Source organism: Pongo pygmaeus, chromosome 7 (genome assembly GCF_028885625.2).
Source record: "Pongo pygmaeus isolate AG05252 chromosome 7, NHGRI_mPonPyg2-v2.0_pri, whole genome shotgun sequence".
Lineage (NCBI taxonomy): Eukaryota > Metazoa > Chordata > Mammalia > Primates > Hominidae > Pongo > Pongo pygmaeus.
This window is the reverse complement of record NC_072380.2, coordinates 15,856,712-15,874,445: the sequence shown is the minus strand read 5'-3', so window position 1 is coordinate 15,874,445 and position 17,734 is coordinate 15,856,712. Positions and strand designations below refer to the sequence as shown.

Below are 17,734 nucleotides of genomic sequence, written 5' to 3'. Positions count from 1 at the left end.
AGACCCAAGAGGCAGGATTTTCATGCTCTATTTGAGAGGATTGAAAATGGTAAATGTTGAATGAACATTCTGAATTGGTGATTTTTAAAGATGAGATTGGGAAAGTACATTGAGGTGACATTGAAGAGACCGTTGAATGCCAAGATGAAGGTTTCGAAAGACAATGTGTGTACAGTAGAAAGTTAACAAAATCTGCATAAATTATAAATTTCTCTCATTGTGTTCTCAAAGAGAATGTCACTTCTCATTGTAATAAAGTGACTACATCAGACGCAGGAAATGCTAGAAATGCATGTGTATTAGTCCATTTTCATGTTGATGATAAAGACATAGCCTAGACTGGGTGATTTATAATGAAAAAGAGGTTTAATGGACTCACAGTCCCACGTGGCTGGGGAGGCCTCATAATCATGGTGGAAGGCAAAAGGCACATCTCATATGGCAGCAGACAAGAGAACAATGAGATCCAAGCAAAAGGGATTTCCCCTTATAAAACTATCAGGTCGCAGGAGGCTTACCCACTACCAGGAGAACAGTGTGGGGGAAACCTCCCCAATGATTCAGTTATCTCCCACTGGGTCCCTCCTACAACACGTGGGAATTATGGGAGCTACAATTCAAAATGAGATGTGGGTGAAGATACAGCCAAATCGTATCAGCATGCAGTGAGGAAGCAACCAGAAAGCTTATACTGGAATGCTAACAGCAAAATGAAGAGTCGATACAACATGTCAGAGAAATGTAGAAATGAAGATGTCATTAACCTTGATCTGAGCAGCAATGGAGTACCATCGTTAGAATCTCAGGATCTGAAGTCAGAGCAATTAAGGTTCAGTCCCTCCCCATGATGCTCACATGTCCCATGTCTTGGTCAAGTTATTTAAACTTCTCTAATCAGAGCTGCTTCATCTGTAAAATGAGAATAACTGTTCACACCTTGCAGTTTTCTCTATATGTGTGAGGATTAAACAATGTAATGCAGGTAAATAATTCACCATAATTTTATCGTAAATTGCTCAATATTATCATCACATCATTATACTTTACATAAAATAATTACCTATCGTACATTGTCCCTTTTTCTCTAGAATGTAAGATTCTTAAGACCAGGGACTATTGTCTGCTTTTTTCATTGATGTATCCCTGGCACCTATAAAAGATGCTCAATAAATAATGTGTTGAATAAATTATTGTTATTATTTTCACAATGGGAACTGGAAAAATAACAAGGCTTTGGTCAAAATAGATAAGTCAAAAGTGAAACTATTTTGAAGGCCAGATGATGAAACATATTTTTAGATTATTAATGTTGAGCTCCCATTAAGGTGTTACCTTCCTACAAGCATCATCCATTGACTTAGACATGTTACACCTGTTCACTAGAACTAATCAGCAAACCTACCATCCCCACTAAAATGAAGACCTAGAATATAGTGAAGCATATGCTTACCACCTCTCAGTTCTCAGAAAGGAAAGAGCTTCCTCAGTGTAGGGGAGCAGTATTTGATAATAATAGAAACATAGAGAATAGGAATTTCAAGGAGGTTTCAATTCATAGAAGCTAGAAATGAAAGTGATCGCTTCCAAAGATTATGTGGCCTTTTACGTTGTTCACAATATATAACAAATTCATTTTTTTGGTTTCAATATCATTAAGATTTTTGTTTGAAATTCTTTTTATGGCATCTTTGAGTTAAAATTAGTTGGTCATCATCACCTCGCCCATTCCTTTCTAAATTGTTTCATTTTATTCTTTTAATTAATGTTGATTGGCAATTTAGGGTGGACAAATAGAACCTTTAAAAAGCCAACAATAGCTTATGGCTACTGAATAGAAATAGGGGACAGAGATGAGAAGAGAGAACATTTGCACAAAGTGATAGGGCTGAATATATGAGAAGCAAATCAAAACAGTATTTCAGCAATAAATATGTTAGTAGGAAAATAGTACTTGTGAGTTAAATAAACAGAAAATGATTATATGAATGTCCGCAAGTAAAATTTATTGTATAGTGAATAATATAACTAAATTGGAATAGCCATTTATACAAGCAACTATGGGAGAACAAACCTAAAATGGACAGATGTACTGAGAACAAATACTTACTTTGAGGTTAAAGATGCTGCCACAACATTTCTGAATGAAATAACCTTTTATATGGATACTAATGTTACATAAAACTAAGTGATTTAGTATCTATGTTCATAGTCTTAGAGCACCATAAACCTTATTGGGAAAGGCAAGTTAAATTGGACATTTCAGAGATTTAATGTTCGAAAAACAAGCTATGGCAAAAAAAAAAAAAAGGATAAACAAGATGTAAGAGTTTGATAAATCACTGTCAGAGCTACAATTGGACCAAGATAGCAGGTGTAGAAATAGGGGCCCCCGAGGAGACAGAGGAAGTCGAAGACGAGTGGTATCAAATGTTACCTTTAGTGGAAAACAACTTGGACAGAATGCTCTAAGCACTCAGGTTTCTTTATTGCAACTTCCCTTGTCTTATTTTCCTTGGCCACTTTGAGAGTGATGCTCCGGATCTCTGGAGCTCAGCACTGGAGTGAGCCACACAAAGTCTCATTTCAAGATGCTTTGCTATTTTTTGTAGGCTTCAACCTAACAGAAGGCCACAAAATTGGAACAGTTCACTGTGCTTGGGCAGAAAGCATTGTCACTGAGCTGATAGGCACTACCCTGGTCCCTGCAAAGCCCGGCTTCATCACAGCCAGCTTTATTTATTTATTTATTTTCTTTTATTATTATTATTATACTTTAGGTTTTATGGTACATGTGCGCAATGTGCAGGTAAGTTACATATGTATACATGTGCCATGCTGGTGCGCTGCACCCACCAACTCGTCATCTAGCATTAGGTATATCTCCCAATGCTATCCCTCCCCCCTCCCCCCACCCCACAACAGTCCCCAGAGTGTGATGTTCCCCTTCCTGTGTCCATGTGTTCTCATTGTTCAATTCCCACCTATGAGTGAGAATATGCGGTGTTTGGTTTTTTGTTCTTGCGATAGTTTACTGAGAATGATGATTTCCAATTTCATCCATGTCCCTACAAAGGACGTGAACTCATCATTTTTTATGGCTGCATAGTATTCCATGGTGTATATGTGCCACATTTTCTTAATCCAGTCTATCATTGTTGGACATTTGGGTTGGTTCCAAGTCTTTGCTATTGTGAATAATGCCGCAATAAACATACGTGTGCATGTGTCTTTATAGCAGCATGATTTATAGTCCTTTGGGTATATACCCAGTAATGGGATGGCTGGGTCAAATGGAATTTCTAGTTCTAGATCCCTGAGGAATCGCCACACTGACTTCCACAAGGGTTGAACTAGTTTACAGTCCCACCAACAGTATAAAAGTGTTCCTATTTCTCCACATCCTCTCCAGCACCTGTTGTTTCCTGACTTTTTAATGATTGCCATTCTAACTGGTGTGAGATGGTATCTCATTGTGGTTTTGATTTGCATTTCTCTGATGGCCAGTGATGATGAGCATTTTTTCATGTGTCTTTTGGCTGCATAAATGTCTTCTTTTGAGAAGTGTCTCTTCATGTCCTTCGCCCACTTTTTGATGGGGTTGTTTGTTTTTTTCTTGTAAATTTGTTGGAGTTCATTGTAGATTCTGGATATTAGCCCTTTGTCAGATGAGTAGGTTGTGAAAAGTTTCTCCCATTTTGTAGGTTGCCTGTTCACTCTGATGGTAGTTTCTTTTGCTATGCAGAAGCTCTTGAGTTTAATTAGATCCCATTTGTCAATTTTGGCTTTTGTTGCCATTGCTTTTGATGTTTTAGACATGAAGTCCTTGCCCATGCCTATGTCCTGAATGGTAATGCCTAGGTTTTCTTCTAGGGTTTTTATAGTTTTAGGTCTAACATTTAAGTCTTTAATCCATCTTGAATTGATTTTTGTATAAGGTGTAAGGAAGGGATCCAGTTTCAGCTTTCTACATATGGCTAGCCAGTTTTCCCAGCACCATTTATTAAATAGGGAATCCTTTCCCCATTTCTTGTTTTTGTCAGGTTTGCCAAAGATCAGATACTTGTAGATATGTGGCATTATTTCTGACGGCTCTGTTCGGTTCCATTGATCTATATCTCTGTTTTGGTACCAGTACCATGCTGTTTTGGTTACTGTAGCCTTGTAGTATAGTTTGAAGTCAGGTAGTGTGATGCCTCCAGCTTTGTTCTTTTGGCTTAGGATTGACTTGGCGATGCGGGCTCTTTTTTGGTTCCATATGAACTTTAAAGTAGTTTTTTCCAATTCTGTGAAGAAAGTCATTGGTAGCTTGATGGGGATGGCATTGAATCTGTAAATTACCTTGGGAAGGATGGCCATTTTCATGATATTGATTCTTCCTACCCATGAGCATGGAATGTTCTTCCATTTGTTTGTATCCTCTTTTATTTCCTTGAGCAGTGGTTTGTAGTTCTCCTTGAAGAGGTCTTTCACATCCCTTGTAAGTTGGATTCCTAGGTATTTTATTCTCTTTGAAGCAATTGTGAATGGGAGTTCACTCATGATTTGGCTCTCTGTTTGTCTGTTATTGATGTATAAGAATGCTTGTGATTTTTGAACATTGATTTTGTATCCTGAGACTTTGCTGAAGTTGCTTATCAGCTTAAGGAGATTTTGGGCTGAGACAATGGGGTTTTCTAGATATACTATCATGTCATCTGCAAACAGGGACAATTTGACTTCCTCTTTTCCTAATTGAATACCCTTTATTTCCTTCTCCTGCCTAACTGCCCTGGCCAGAACTTCCAACACTATGTTGAATAGAAGTGGTGAGAGAGGGCATCCCTGTCTTGTGCCAGTTTTCAAAGGGAATGCTTCCAGTTTTTGCCCATTCAGTATGATATTGGCTGTGGGTTTGTCATAAATAGCTCTTATTATTTTGAGATACGTCCCATCAATTCCTAATTTATTGAGAGTTTTTAGCATGAAGGGTTGTTGAATTTTGTCAAAGGCCTTTTCTGCATCTATTGAGATAATCATGTGGTTTTTGTCTTTCGTTCTGTTTATATGCTGGATTACATTTATGGATTTGCGTATATTGAACCAGCCTTGCATCCCAGGGATGAAGCCCACTTGATCATGGTGGATAAGCTTTTTGATGTGCTGCTGGATTCTGTTTGCCAGTATTTTATTGAGGATTTTTGCATCAATGTCCATCAAGGATATTGGTCTAAAATTCTCTTTTTTTGTTGTGTCTCTGCCAGGCTTTGGTATCAGGATGATGCTGGCCTCATAAAATGAGTTAGGGAGGATTCCCTCTTTTTCTATTGATTGGAATAGTTTCAGAAGGAATGGTACCAGCTCCTCCTTGCACCTCTGGTAGAATTCGGCTGTGAATCCATCTGGACCTGGACTTTTTTTGGTTGGTAAGCTATTGATTATTGCCACAATTTCAGCTCCTGTTATTGGTCTATTCAGAGATTCAACTTCTTCCTGGTTTAGTCTTGGGAGGGTGTATGTGTTGAGGAATTTATCCATTTCTTCTAGATTTTCTAGTTTATTTGCATAGAGGTGTTTGTAATATTCTCTGATGGTAGTTTGTATTTCTGTGGGATCGGTGGTGATATCCCCTTTATCATTTTTTATTGCATCTATTTGATTCTTCTCTCTTTTTTTCTTTATTAATCTTGCTAGCGGTCTATCAATTTTGTTGATCCTTTCAAAAAACCAGCTCCTGGATTCATTTATTTTTTGAAGGGTTTTTTGTGTCTCTATTTCCTTCAGTTCTGCTCTGATTTTAGTTATTTCTTGCCTTCTGCTAGCTTTTGAATGTGTTTGCTCTTGCTTTTCTAGTTCTTTTAATTGTGATGTTAGGGTGTCAATTTTGGATCTTTCCTGCTTTCTCTTGTGGGCATTTAGTGCTATAAATTTCCCTCTACACACTGCTTTGAATGCATCCCAGAGATTCTGGTATGTTGTGTCTTGGTTCTCGTTGGTTTCAAAGAACATCTTTATTTCTGCCTTCATTTCGTTATGTACCCAGTAGTCATTCAGGAGCAGGTTGTTCAGTTTCCACGTAGTTGAGCGGTTTTGAGTGAGATTCTTAATCCTGAGTTCTAGCTTGATTGCACTGTGATCTGAGAGACAGTTTGTTACAATTTCTGTTCTTTTACATTTATTGAGGAGAGCTTTACTTCCAAGTATATGGTCAATTTTGGAATAGGTGTGGTGTGGTGCTGAAAAAAATGTATATTCTGTTGATTTGGGGTGGAGAGTTCTGTAGATGTCTATTAGGTCCGCTTGGTGCAGAGCTGAGTTCAATTCCTGGGTATCCTTGTTGACTTTGTCTCGTTGATCTGTCTAATGTTGATAGTGGGGTGTTAAAGTCTCCCATTATTAATGTGTGGGAGTCTAAGTCTCTTTGTAGGTCACTCAGGACTTGCTTTATGAATCTGGGTGCTCCTGTATTGGGTGCATATATATTTAGGATAGTTAGCTCTTCTTGTTGAATTAATCCCTTTACCATTATGTAATGGCCTTCTTTGTCTCTTTTGATCTTTGTTGGTTTAAAGTCTGTTTTATCAGAGACTAGGATTGCAACCCCTGCCTTTTTTTGTTTTCCATTTGCTTGGTAGATCTTCCTCCATCCTTTTATTTTGAGCCTATGTGTGTCTCTGCACGTGAGATGGGTTTCCTGAATACAGCACACTGATGGGTCTTGAGTCTTTATCCAATTTGCCAGTCTGTGTCTTTTAATTGGAGCATTTAGTCCATTTACATTTAAAGTTAATATTGTTATGTGTGAATTTGATCCTGTCATTATGATGTTAGCTGGATATTTTGCTCGTTAGTTGATGCAGTCTCTTCCTAGTCTCGATGTTCTTTACATTTCGGTATGATTTTACAGTGGCTGGTACCGGTTGTGCCTTTCCATGTTTAGCGCTTCCTTCAGGAGCTCTTTTAGGGCAGGCCTGGTGGTGACAAAATCTCTCAGCATTTGCTTGTCTGTAAAGTATTTTATTTCTCCTTCACTTATGAAGCTTAGTTTGGCAGGATATGAAATTCTGGGTTGAAAATTCTTTTCTTTAAGAATGTTGAATATTGGCCCCCACTCTCTTCTGGCTTGTAGGGTTTCTGCTGAGAGATCCACTGTTAGTCTGATGGGCTTCCCTTTGATGGTAACCCGACCTTTCTCTCTGGCTGCCCTTAACATTTTTTCCTTCATTTCAACTTTGGTGAATCTGACAATTATGTGTCTTGGAGTTGCTCTTCTCGAGGAGTATCTTTGTGGCGTTCTCTGTATTTCCTGAATCTGAATGTTGGCCTGCCTTGCTAGATTGGGGAAGTTCTCCTGGATAATATCCTGCAGAGTGTTTTCCAACTTGTTTCCATTCTCCCCGTCACTTTCAGGTACATCAATCAGACGTAGATTTGGTCTTTTCACATAGTCCCACATTTCTTGGAGGCTTTGCTCGTTTCTTTTTATTCTTTTTTCTCTAAACTTCCCTTCTCGCTTCATTTCATTCATTTCATCTTCCAGGGCTGATACCCTTTCTTCCATTTGATCGCATCGGCTCCTGAGGCTTCTGCATTCTTCACGTAGTTCTCGAGCCTTGGTTTTCAGCTCCGTCAGCTCCTTTAAGCACTTCTCTGTATTGGTTATTCTAGTTATACATTCTTCTAAATTTTTTTCAAAGTTTTCAACTTCTTTGCCTTTGGTTTGAATATCCTCCTGTAGCTCGGAGTAATTTGATCGTCTGAAGCCTTCTTCTCTCAGCTCGTCAAAGTCATTCTCCGTCCAGCTTTGTTCCGTTGCTGGTGAGGAAGTGTGTTCCTTTGGAGGAGGAGAGGTACTCTGGTTTTTAGAGTTTCCAGTTTTTCTGCTCTGTTTTTTCCCCATCTTTGTGGTTTTATCTACTTTTGGTCTTTGATGATGGTGATGTACAGATGGGTTTTTGGTGTGGATGTCCTTTCTGTTAGTTTTCCTTCTAACAGACAGAACCCTCAGCTGCAGGTCTGTTGGAGTACCTGGCCGGCCGTGTGAGGTGTCAGTCTGCCCCTGCTGGGGGGTGCCTCCCAGTTAGGCTGCTCGGGGGTCAGGGGTCAGGGACCCACTTGAGGAGGCAGTCAGCCCGTTCTCAGATCTCCAGCTGCGTGCTGGGAGAACCACTGCTCTCCTCACAGCTGTCAGACAGGGACATTTAAGTCTGCAGAGGTTACTGCTGTCTTTTTGTTTGTCTGTGCCCTGCCCCCAGAGGTGGAGCCTACAGAGGCAGGCAGGCCTCCTTGAGCTGTGGTGGGCTCCACCCAGTTCAAGCTTCCAGGCTGCTTTGTTTACCTAAGGGAGCCTGGGCAATGGCGGGCGCCCCTCCCCCAGCCTTGCTGCCGACTTGCTGTTTGATCTCAGACTGCTGTGCTAGCAATCAGCGAGACTCCATGGGCATAGGACCCTCTGAGCCAGGTGCGGGCTATACTCTCCTGGGGCACCGTTTCCTAAGCCCGTCGGAAAAGCACAGTATTCGGGTGGGAGTGGCCCGATTTTCCAGGTGCCGTCTGTCACCCCTGGAAGGGGAACTCCCTGACCCCTTGCGCTTCCAGAGTGAGGCAATGCCTCGCCCCTGCTTCGGCTGGCGCACGGTGCGCTCACCCACTGACCTGCGCCCACTGTCTGGCACTCCCTAGTGAGATGAACACGGTACCTCAGATGGAAATGCAGAAATCACCCGTCTTCTGCGTCGCTCGCGCTGGGAGCTGTAGACCGGAGCTGTTCCTATTCGGCCATCTTGGCTCCTCCCCGCCAGCTTTATTTTTACCCTCTAGGCACTCTTAAAGGATTTGCCAGTGTGAGAGGGAGGCTGAAACATTTCGACTTTGCCCAAGGATGCCCAGTTGAAATCACACTTTGTTGCAGGGGAGATTGTAACTGCTGGTGACTTTCTTTAAGTTGGGCTTTATATGTCTTTTATTTTATTTCAGTTCATCTTCTACAGATTTTACACAATGCTTTTCCCCAGAGCTTAACTTTTAGTTTTACCACTTGGAAACTTTGTTGCTGGAAAACTGATAGATCTTTATAAGAAAGGCATATGTCTTTCAGAAAATGAATTCCAGGGTGATCAAGTTTGTGTCTGTGCAACTCCCCCCGGCAAGTAAATGTGACTCTTAATGTTTGGTTTTAGGTATAAAAAGACATATATATAATATCATTACCTCTAAATATTTTGACAGATGTGGAATATGTTACATTATAATGTTTTAAATGCCCCGAATGGAATGTTTGAATTTTGATCGAATGTAGTATCTTTGATTTTATAAGCCCTACAGGGTATTACATAAATCTGAAAAGTTCTTATTCATTTCGCTAATGAATGAATAAGGATTTGAGCTCTTACGTTATTAAAAGTATTCTGGGCATGTGAGGGATATAGAAATACCTGTCAGAATTTCTGCCTGTAAAAAGTTTTCCATTGAGGTAAAGAAGTAATACTTGTAATGAAAGCAAATACTACAAAGGTAGTCTATGCGATTAAGCACTAGATTAGTTCTACAATTTAAAAGAGGAAGCACTTGAGAAATCAACTAATTCAACCTGCTTGTTTTAAGGAATGTAAAAGTTGGTCCCAAAGAAGTTATTTTCATAGAATCACAGAAACCAACTCAAACCAATGTGCCCTGACTGCAAGTTGAAGACTCTGGACTCCAGTCTCACTGTTGGATTGCTGTAACAGCAGCAGGTGTGAAGCTGGTTGACTATCACTGGACAGTGGTTTGTCTGAGTCCATGAGACAGATCACCCACACAGAGCCAAGAATGTTTAACTTTGAGTTTCACCATGTAGAAGTGGGTTTATTACTGACAGACAGGCAGCAGGGAACAGTTCCCCACCTCAAGAAAGCCGCCTGGAATAGATGGGGTCTCTTCTGTACATGCTCCACTTGCACCACAGCTGAGGCATCTCACAAAGCAGCCTGCCCTGGGTTTTTCACAAAGCAGGACACCCTGGGCTAAAGCATGGAAAGACATCCTGTTTTCTGGGGTGAGGGCCTGGAACAGAGCCCTGGCTGTTCCAACCAGCTCCTCTCTTATCACAGGATGCTGCATTCTCAGCACATTCTACAGTTATTCTTGAGAACTACAAGTGAGAAAGAGGGGAGAACTGGATCAGTCCAAGGCCACCTGGGGAACTGTCCTGCACAGGGAAGGATGAAAGCAGGTCCTTGATCCATGACAGCTGAGGTGCCAGGTAAGTTGAGTTCTTGTGGTTGACCACAGACAAACGATATGTACTTACTTCACTTGGGGAGAAGGAGGGGGACAGTCTAATAGGCCAGTATTGGCACGAGGAAAGAAGAGGATGCATCCAGTACTCTCTTACAGTGAGTCCTGAAAAGGAGAAAGAAAGGAAAAAGAGAATAAATATGTATTGCATGTCCACTGTGTCCTAGGCCTACTGATTGGTGATTTATATGCAGCAATTAATATTTTCTGAAAGAAAGAATGATTTCATTTATTTCTCACAATAACCTCACAGGTATGATTATTCCTAGCTTAAAAAATTAAAGTTTATTTGCTCAGTCAGCAAATGTTCACTCATTGCCTATTGGGTTCCAGGTCTTGTGTTAGTTACAGGGGTACAAAGATGGCCGCCATTCCTACTCTATGAGAAAAGTAGATATATTGAAAATTGAGCTCCATAATTTGTATGTATACTCTGCCTCAGAGTTTTATTACCATGAACTCGGAATAGTTAGAAAATATTGTGAAGATCACAAAGCTTAAAAATCGACAAGTTAGCTTTCCAAACAAGAGCTTTTTAAAAGTATTTTAAAATCCCTACCCTTTCCATTACAACTCACAGCCTGCCATTTGAGAGGGCGGCAGAGAAAACGATGTCACCTAGGTAGAACGTATTTGCGTGAGGAAATGCGGGTAAGAAGAACAGGAGCCCACTCTCAAGCACAGTGGAAGAGGCTACAGGAGACAGCTATTTAAATGGATTCAAACCCAAACATTTTGAGTGAATGAGAGATTTTGCACCCAGAGAGAAGTTTGCAGAATCACAAGAGGCTATGAGAGGAATCATGTACTGTGTCTAGGAGACCAAAAGCAATTAAAGAGAAATTAACCAAGTGCAGCCAAGATAATTTTTCTTTAACGCAGAATTCATATAAAATCACATTCTCTTCTCTGTTCTTTCCTCTGTCTCATACACACCTTCACATACGTGCTACAACCCAGGGGTTGAAAATCCTTCCCCTGCCTCTCCCTGCCTCTCCCTGCCTCTCCATGCCTCTCCCTGCCTCTCCCTGCCTCTCCCTGCCTCCAATCCCTGCAATACATGTAGACCTGCCCAGAAGTCTCTTTGAAATCCATGGACCGAGTGGAGGACTGAGGATGTATCTAATTTCAAAAGTCATGGCCCTCTTCTGTGCTGGTATAGACTAGGGCCTTATACTGAAGTAGCCCAGAGACTCCTTTTGCAATCAGGATACTTGTGAGTCTGAGAGTTGGGCACGCATGTGGAGTGTGGAAAACAAGAAACACCTATTATGAATCATTTATTTCCCCCTTTGGCCTAAATTGTGTTTTGTTTTTTTTTTTTCAAATTATCATTATACTTTAAGTTCTGGGATATAGGTACAGAACATGCAGGTTTGTTACATAGGTATACATGTGCCTTGGTGGTTTGCTGAACCCATCAACCTGTCATCTACATTAGGTACTTCTCCTAATGCTATCCCTCCCCTAGCCCTTCACCCCACAACAGGCCCTGATGTATGGTGTTCCCCTCCCTGTGTCCATGTGTTCTCATTGTTCAACTCCTCAATTCCCACTTATGAGTGAGAATGTGTGGTGTTTGGTTTTCTGTTCTTATGTTAGTTTGCTGAGAATGGTGGTTTCCAGCTTCATCCTTGTCCCTGCAAAGGACGTGAACTCATCCTTTTTTATGGCTGCATAGTATTCCTTGGTGTATATGTGCAATATTTTCTTTATCCAGTCTGTCATTGATGGTTCCAAGTCTTTGCTATTGTGAATAGTGCTGCAATAAACATATGTGTGCATGTGTCTTTATAGTAGAATGATTTATAATCCTTTGGGTATATATTCAGTACCAGTAATGGGTTCTACTATAATCCCATTACGGGTGTTTGCCATTCTTAAGTGAGGCAGCCTTTTGAAAAACTGAGGCATATGAACTTGTGCTGGATATGTAAATGCAAGAACCTCAGTGTTTATATCTAAAACAACTGTAATGAAAAAGTAGAATTGCCCTCAGAGCAGTTGATATGGTTTGGCTGTGTCCCCGTTCAAATCTCAACTTGAATTATATCTCCCAGAATTCCCATGTGTTGTGGGAGGGACTCAGGGGGAGGTAATTGAATCATGGGGGCCAGTCTTTCCTATGCTATTCTTGTGATAGTGAATAAGTCTCACGAGATCTGATGGGTTTATCTGGGATTTCCGCTTTTGCTTCTTCCTCATTTTGTCTTGCTGCCACGATGTAAGAAGTGCCTTTCGCTTCCTGCCACGATTCCGAGGCCTCCCCAGCCATGTGGAACTGTAAGTCCAATTAAACCCCTTTTTCTTTCCAGTCTCAGGTATGTCTTTATGAGCAGCATAAAATGGACTAGTACAGCAGTTTTGTAATTCTCTTACAGATGAGTACTAACAACACTGGCCTATAATGTTTGAACATACATGTAGCTATAGTGAAATAAGCACAGTGGAAATGAGTAAAGGGCTTGTGGCTATTGTGTTCACTTTTCCAAACCCCTAGAGCAGAACAAAATACTGAATACTGCCGCCACCCTGCAAATAAATGACAGCTCAGGGCTACAAAAGGGTCAGTTGCTTCAGGGGACCCAATTCACTCCATATACTTTCTATGCCCTGAGAAAATGTGACCAAAATATTAAACTGTAAAAATCACAGAACCTTAAAATGTTTTAGACTCAAGACAATATTAGAGATCATCTGGTTCAGTGATTGTTAATCTTTTGGGGAATGGAAATAATCTAATGTAATTTGGTGACTCTCTCCCTGAAAAACATGCACATATGCATGTTAATACAAATTTTCATACAACTTTAGGGAGTTCAGGATTTTCTTAAACTCCTTATTGCCAGATTAAAAATTCCAGAGCTTGTGAAACCCTCAATTAAATCAAAACTCCTCACTTTGCAGAATTCACGTGCCTTGCCCAGGGTCACACGGCTACCTGGTTGGAGCAGAACGTAAGCCAGTACTTAGCCCACATCTGATTAGACTTAGCACTCAAACTACAGCAACGCTTTATCCGAGGGACTAAAAATCACCTCCTAAAGTTAATGATCAGGTTTCTTCTTGTTCTAACTTATGATTATGCCTTATCTAGCTCCATTAGTAACTTTTTAGATAGGCTGGAACTAAAATAGATTTTTTAATTAGGTGGTACTATTTACATTTGATTAGCTGCATTTTCTGTTCTGTTTCTATTGTATTTTTTTAAGTTTTCTTGTTATTTTGAAATGCCAAGGTAATATATCACTTTAAGAGGTGGTAGAAAACATTTTAAGACCACTCACGATCATCTCAGGGATAGTCCTCAGAGTATCAGATATTCGTGCTGCCACATTAAATTGCTTTAATGTAAAATGAGATTCTAGAGTAAATAGGCTTTAAAATATCGGAGGCGGTATCAGTTCTATCAAAAGTCATAGCATGGTAATCTAAAGTAGATGTTGTCAGGCTTTCTGATGAGGTAGCATGCTAATCTTAATACAGAGATTTAAAGAATGACTTTCCCAGGATCAGCAGGTGCCTGGAGGTTACAATGTTTGTACCATTGCAATAATGGAGATTTTTTATATACTAATATGTAGCCATTATCTTTTCATTTTAGCAACACCAATGGCAGGAAAAAAGTAACATCAATCTGAGTTATGGACATGTGATCTTTTTCTAATCTCATTTCTCTCTTCTCAGCCAGCAGTTGGGTTCATCATAACTCTTGTGTTCTCCGTTTGTGCCTTGAAAATAGTCCTATCATTGATTTATTAGGCCACATATTATTTGTTTGTTTTTCTGTCTCCTCAAGTAGACTCTTAGCTTATTAAGCACTGAGGCTCTGTCCTTTTATACTGTGAAAGCACAGTAACTAGCCCAGTGCCCAACACATACTAAATGCTCGATAAGTATCTGTTGAATTAATAACTAAGGGAAGTAAGTTATATTAATTTTCTGCATACTCCGTTAACTGAGGGTATAACCAAACAATCACAGAAAAACTTTGATAAAAACTACAACAAAGAGAAATTTTGTTTTGCCATCCCTCCATTAAAATTGTTTGTCATGGTACATTCTGCTACACCAGAAAAAAAAATGGAACAAGGGGACAGGACCATTGCTCCTTCAGAGGTAGAAGAGATTGACAAGGTCATAAACTTACAGCTTCGCTGAAATTGATTAGGATATTTGAGAAAGGAATTCTGAAGGATTTGGTAGAAATTAGATTTTCCTTCTATCTCCCAATAAACCAAAGAGACTGAGTTTCCAAACACAAATGATATAAATACAGCTTAAGGTAGAATTGTCCTGAGACTTCATCATTATTTATCAGAGGTTGGATTAACAGTTCAGGACAGATCTTACTGACACATGAGATATTCAAGGACAAAGCTATGTTTCATAAGACATCTTTGTATCCCCAATACTAAGTATATAATCTGGAACACAGGTGTTTTATATACATCATACACACACACACGTATATATACATCTTATATTTAGATATAGATATACACCATATAGATATAGATAATTATCAACATCATGTAGGTATAGATGTATATGTGTGTGTGTGTGTATATATATATATATATATACTATGTACATCAAGTTTTGTTATATTGGTGTTCACCTATGTAAAGTCATTTTTGAGAGATGCTTAGAAAACTCTACCATCAACTTTATCTCTTCTATCCAACTGCCTAAGAATCTGAGACACCCATTGCTATAAATTCATCTCTTTAAGTTTTTCTTCTAGTACTTGGAGTTTTTAAAAAACAAAGAGCTAAATAACATTCTGCAGAATTTCTTAAAACATGTAGCATGGTATTGTGTTTTGTGACACAATATCCAAGAGGGGAGGTATATTCCACCAGCTTTTCCAAATGTATCTGACCCAAAAACTTTTTTCAAAATCGTATTTTTTTGACTAATGTTGCACAGAACACCCATTATCAATGAATACAATGAACTAATGTATTGTAGTTTCCTTGCCATAAATAAAGTTTAGGGAGCCTTCCTGTGTAGAGAAACTCTTGAGAAGATACTTAAAGTAAAAGGAAAGAAAAGGAAGAGATCCTAAGGGTAAATGCTGTTATTCTGCAATGAATGTGTTACCTCCCCAAAGCCCTTGCTCCTCTTCCTTTCCTTGGGAGACTGGAGCATGAAATATACTCATGTTCTCAGGCTGTGGTTGCTACAAATAACGATAACAACAATAATCGTTCATGGTTATTGAGTACTGTCAAAAAACAATGTGAACACTTTTATGGTTCCGCATGGTCATGACTTTCTGAGCAAAAATTACTGGCAACATGGCTGAAAGGATAAGTGAATGGTAAAAACCATGAAAGCTAAAACAGTGAAATATCCTGGGGAGATGTACAGGTTTGTCTCTCTTGGTGTGACGTGTTCATGTTTCAAAGAATTGTAAACACCAAAGGACCTTCTCACGTTTGTCTCAGAGAAGACTTGTTTACATCACAGACCAAAAATTTTTCTGTTTTTCTTAGGAAGCAGGAGGGGTAGCTGTTTAGCTCCTATATAAGCTCTGAGGTTCATAATTGCAAGTCTTCTTTCTCTCCTGTGTACAAATCTTGCTTTGCATGCACAGGAAATATCTGCCCTCATCATTTTGCTCTATGGAGGACTGGGGATGGGCAACTGATGCTAAGATCACCAGTAAGTAATCAGTCTGCTTCTGATCCAGAAACCTTTGTTAACTGTCAGGATAAAATAAATAAATATAGATATGAAGAACATGTCAAGCCTTTATTACGTTCCAGGTACTGTGCTAAGAGCTTTGTGTACAATATCAAGTTTAATCTTCACATACCTTCACAATGTGAGCATATGAGGTAAGTATTTAGGATTGATTTATAGAGGATGGCGCTGAGGGTCAGAACTGCTAAGTGACCAGTCAACCCAGGTTCACACTGCTCATAATCAGTCAGGATGCACTTCTAACCCAAGTCGGAAGGATTCATACTCATTCTCTTAGGATGTAGCTTCTTACGAGGAGGGATTCTATCTGTTTTGTTCATTGATGTATCCCCAATGCCAAAAAGAATGTTTTGTGTTCAGTAAGTGCTCAAAAAACATGTGTTGACTGATTATTGTATTATTCTGAGGAATAAGAAATGTGGGTAACATTCTTGGGAACTAAATTCCAGTTAGCAAGTCACTAAAAGTGCCATTATATAGGTTACGTTTAATTCAACCATGTATTCTTCTAAAATTTTTAAAGAACACATCAGGGAAATATTTAGAACCTTAAAATAAGTCATAGATAGAAAGCACTTAGATTTGGTATATATGGCTTGTATTTAAACTGAATTCATTCTAAATGGAGTGAAAGAAACACATTTGTAGTTACACATTAAACAAAGAACATTTTTAGGCCTGGCGTGGTGGCTCACACCTGTAATCCCAGCACTTTGGGAGGCCAAGGCGGGCAGATCACCTGAGGGTCAGGAGTTCAAGACCAGCCTTGCCAACATGGCAAAACCCCATCTCTACTAAAAATACAAACATTAGCTGGGTGTGGGGGCACGTGACTGTAATCCTAGCTACTCAGGACACTCGGGTAGGAGAATCGCTTGAACCCGGGAGGCAGGGGTTGCAGTGAGCTGAGATCATGCGACTGCACACTAGCCTGGGAGAGAAAGCAAGACGCCATCTAAAAAAAAAAAAAAAAAATTTGTCTCATAACAGAGTAAATATTAATTCTTTGCATTATAATTAGTATAACAGATTTCTAAGAAAGTAATAAAATGTAGTCCAGTTTGGCTGATTATATTAGAATAAAACATACATGAATAAAATCTGCATACAAATAGAAAGGCGGGAGGACTTGAACTTAGGTAGTAAATTTATTTACTTCATATTTCCATGAAATGTATTAATTACCACAATGAATTGTGTTAAAATATATAATCCAATTCCTAGTCTACTCACCCTATAGAATATAGAGTTAGAACTATGTATCTGGACATACAGAAAATGAAGCAAATTGATATATATATATATATATGTGTGTGTATATATATATATAAAAAACATATAGCTGTTTGCAATTTTAAGATTTACAGCAACTGAAGAACATACAAACAATAAATTTGGATACTGGCTACATGGCTGTGATAATTAATGCCAAACTAGGGAACAACTTCAACTGATGGAAAATATAAACACAGGTTTTAACTGGACTAAAGGGACTCCTAGTGCCATTAATAACGGATTTTGAAACACAAAAAATACATGTCCTCTAGCAACCACTTTCAATACAACCGTGGACCAAAAAGAATTTTTTACTTCAACCTTAATTCCTATATGAGCACTGCATTTGCCATTAAATTACTGACTTTACTTCTTGTTTATATCATTAACTTAGGCTTAGGGACTACATACATTTTTAATTCTCACTTTGGCGTTGGCATCCAAGTGGATAGTTGATAAATTTAGAGAGAGCCATTATTGTTTCTTTCAAACC

At 39.3% G+C, this 17,734-nt stretch overlaps 1 protein-coding gene across 1 annotated transcript in view; it reads right to left on the bottom strand.

Moving 5' to 3' along the window:
• Positions 1–346: 346 nt before the first annotated feature.
• The window catches only part of TUSC3 (tumor suppressor candidate 3), a 313,790-nt gene continuing 296,402 nt past the window's right edge, over positions 347–17,734 (bottom strand). Inside the window, exon 9 of the mRNA XM_054497897.2 lies at positions 347–909. Within this exon, the coding sequence (XP_054353872.1) occupies positions 881–909 (29 nt within the window). The 3' untranslated portion in view covers positions 347–880. The remainder of the gene's footprint in view (positions 910–17,734) is intronic.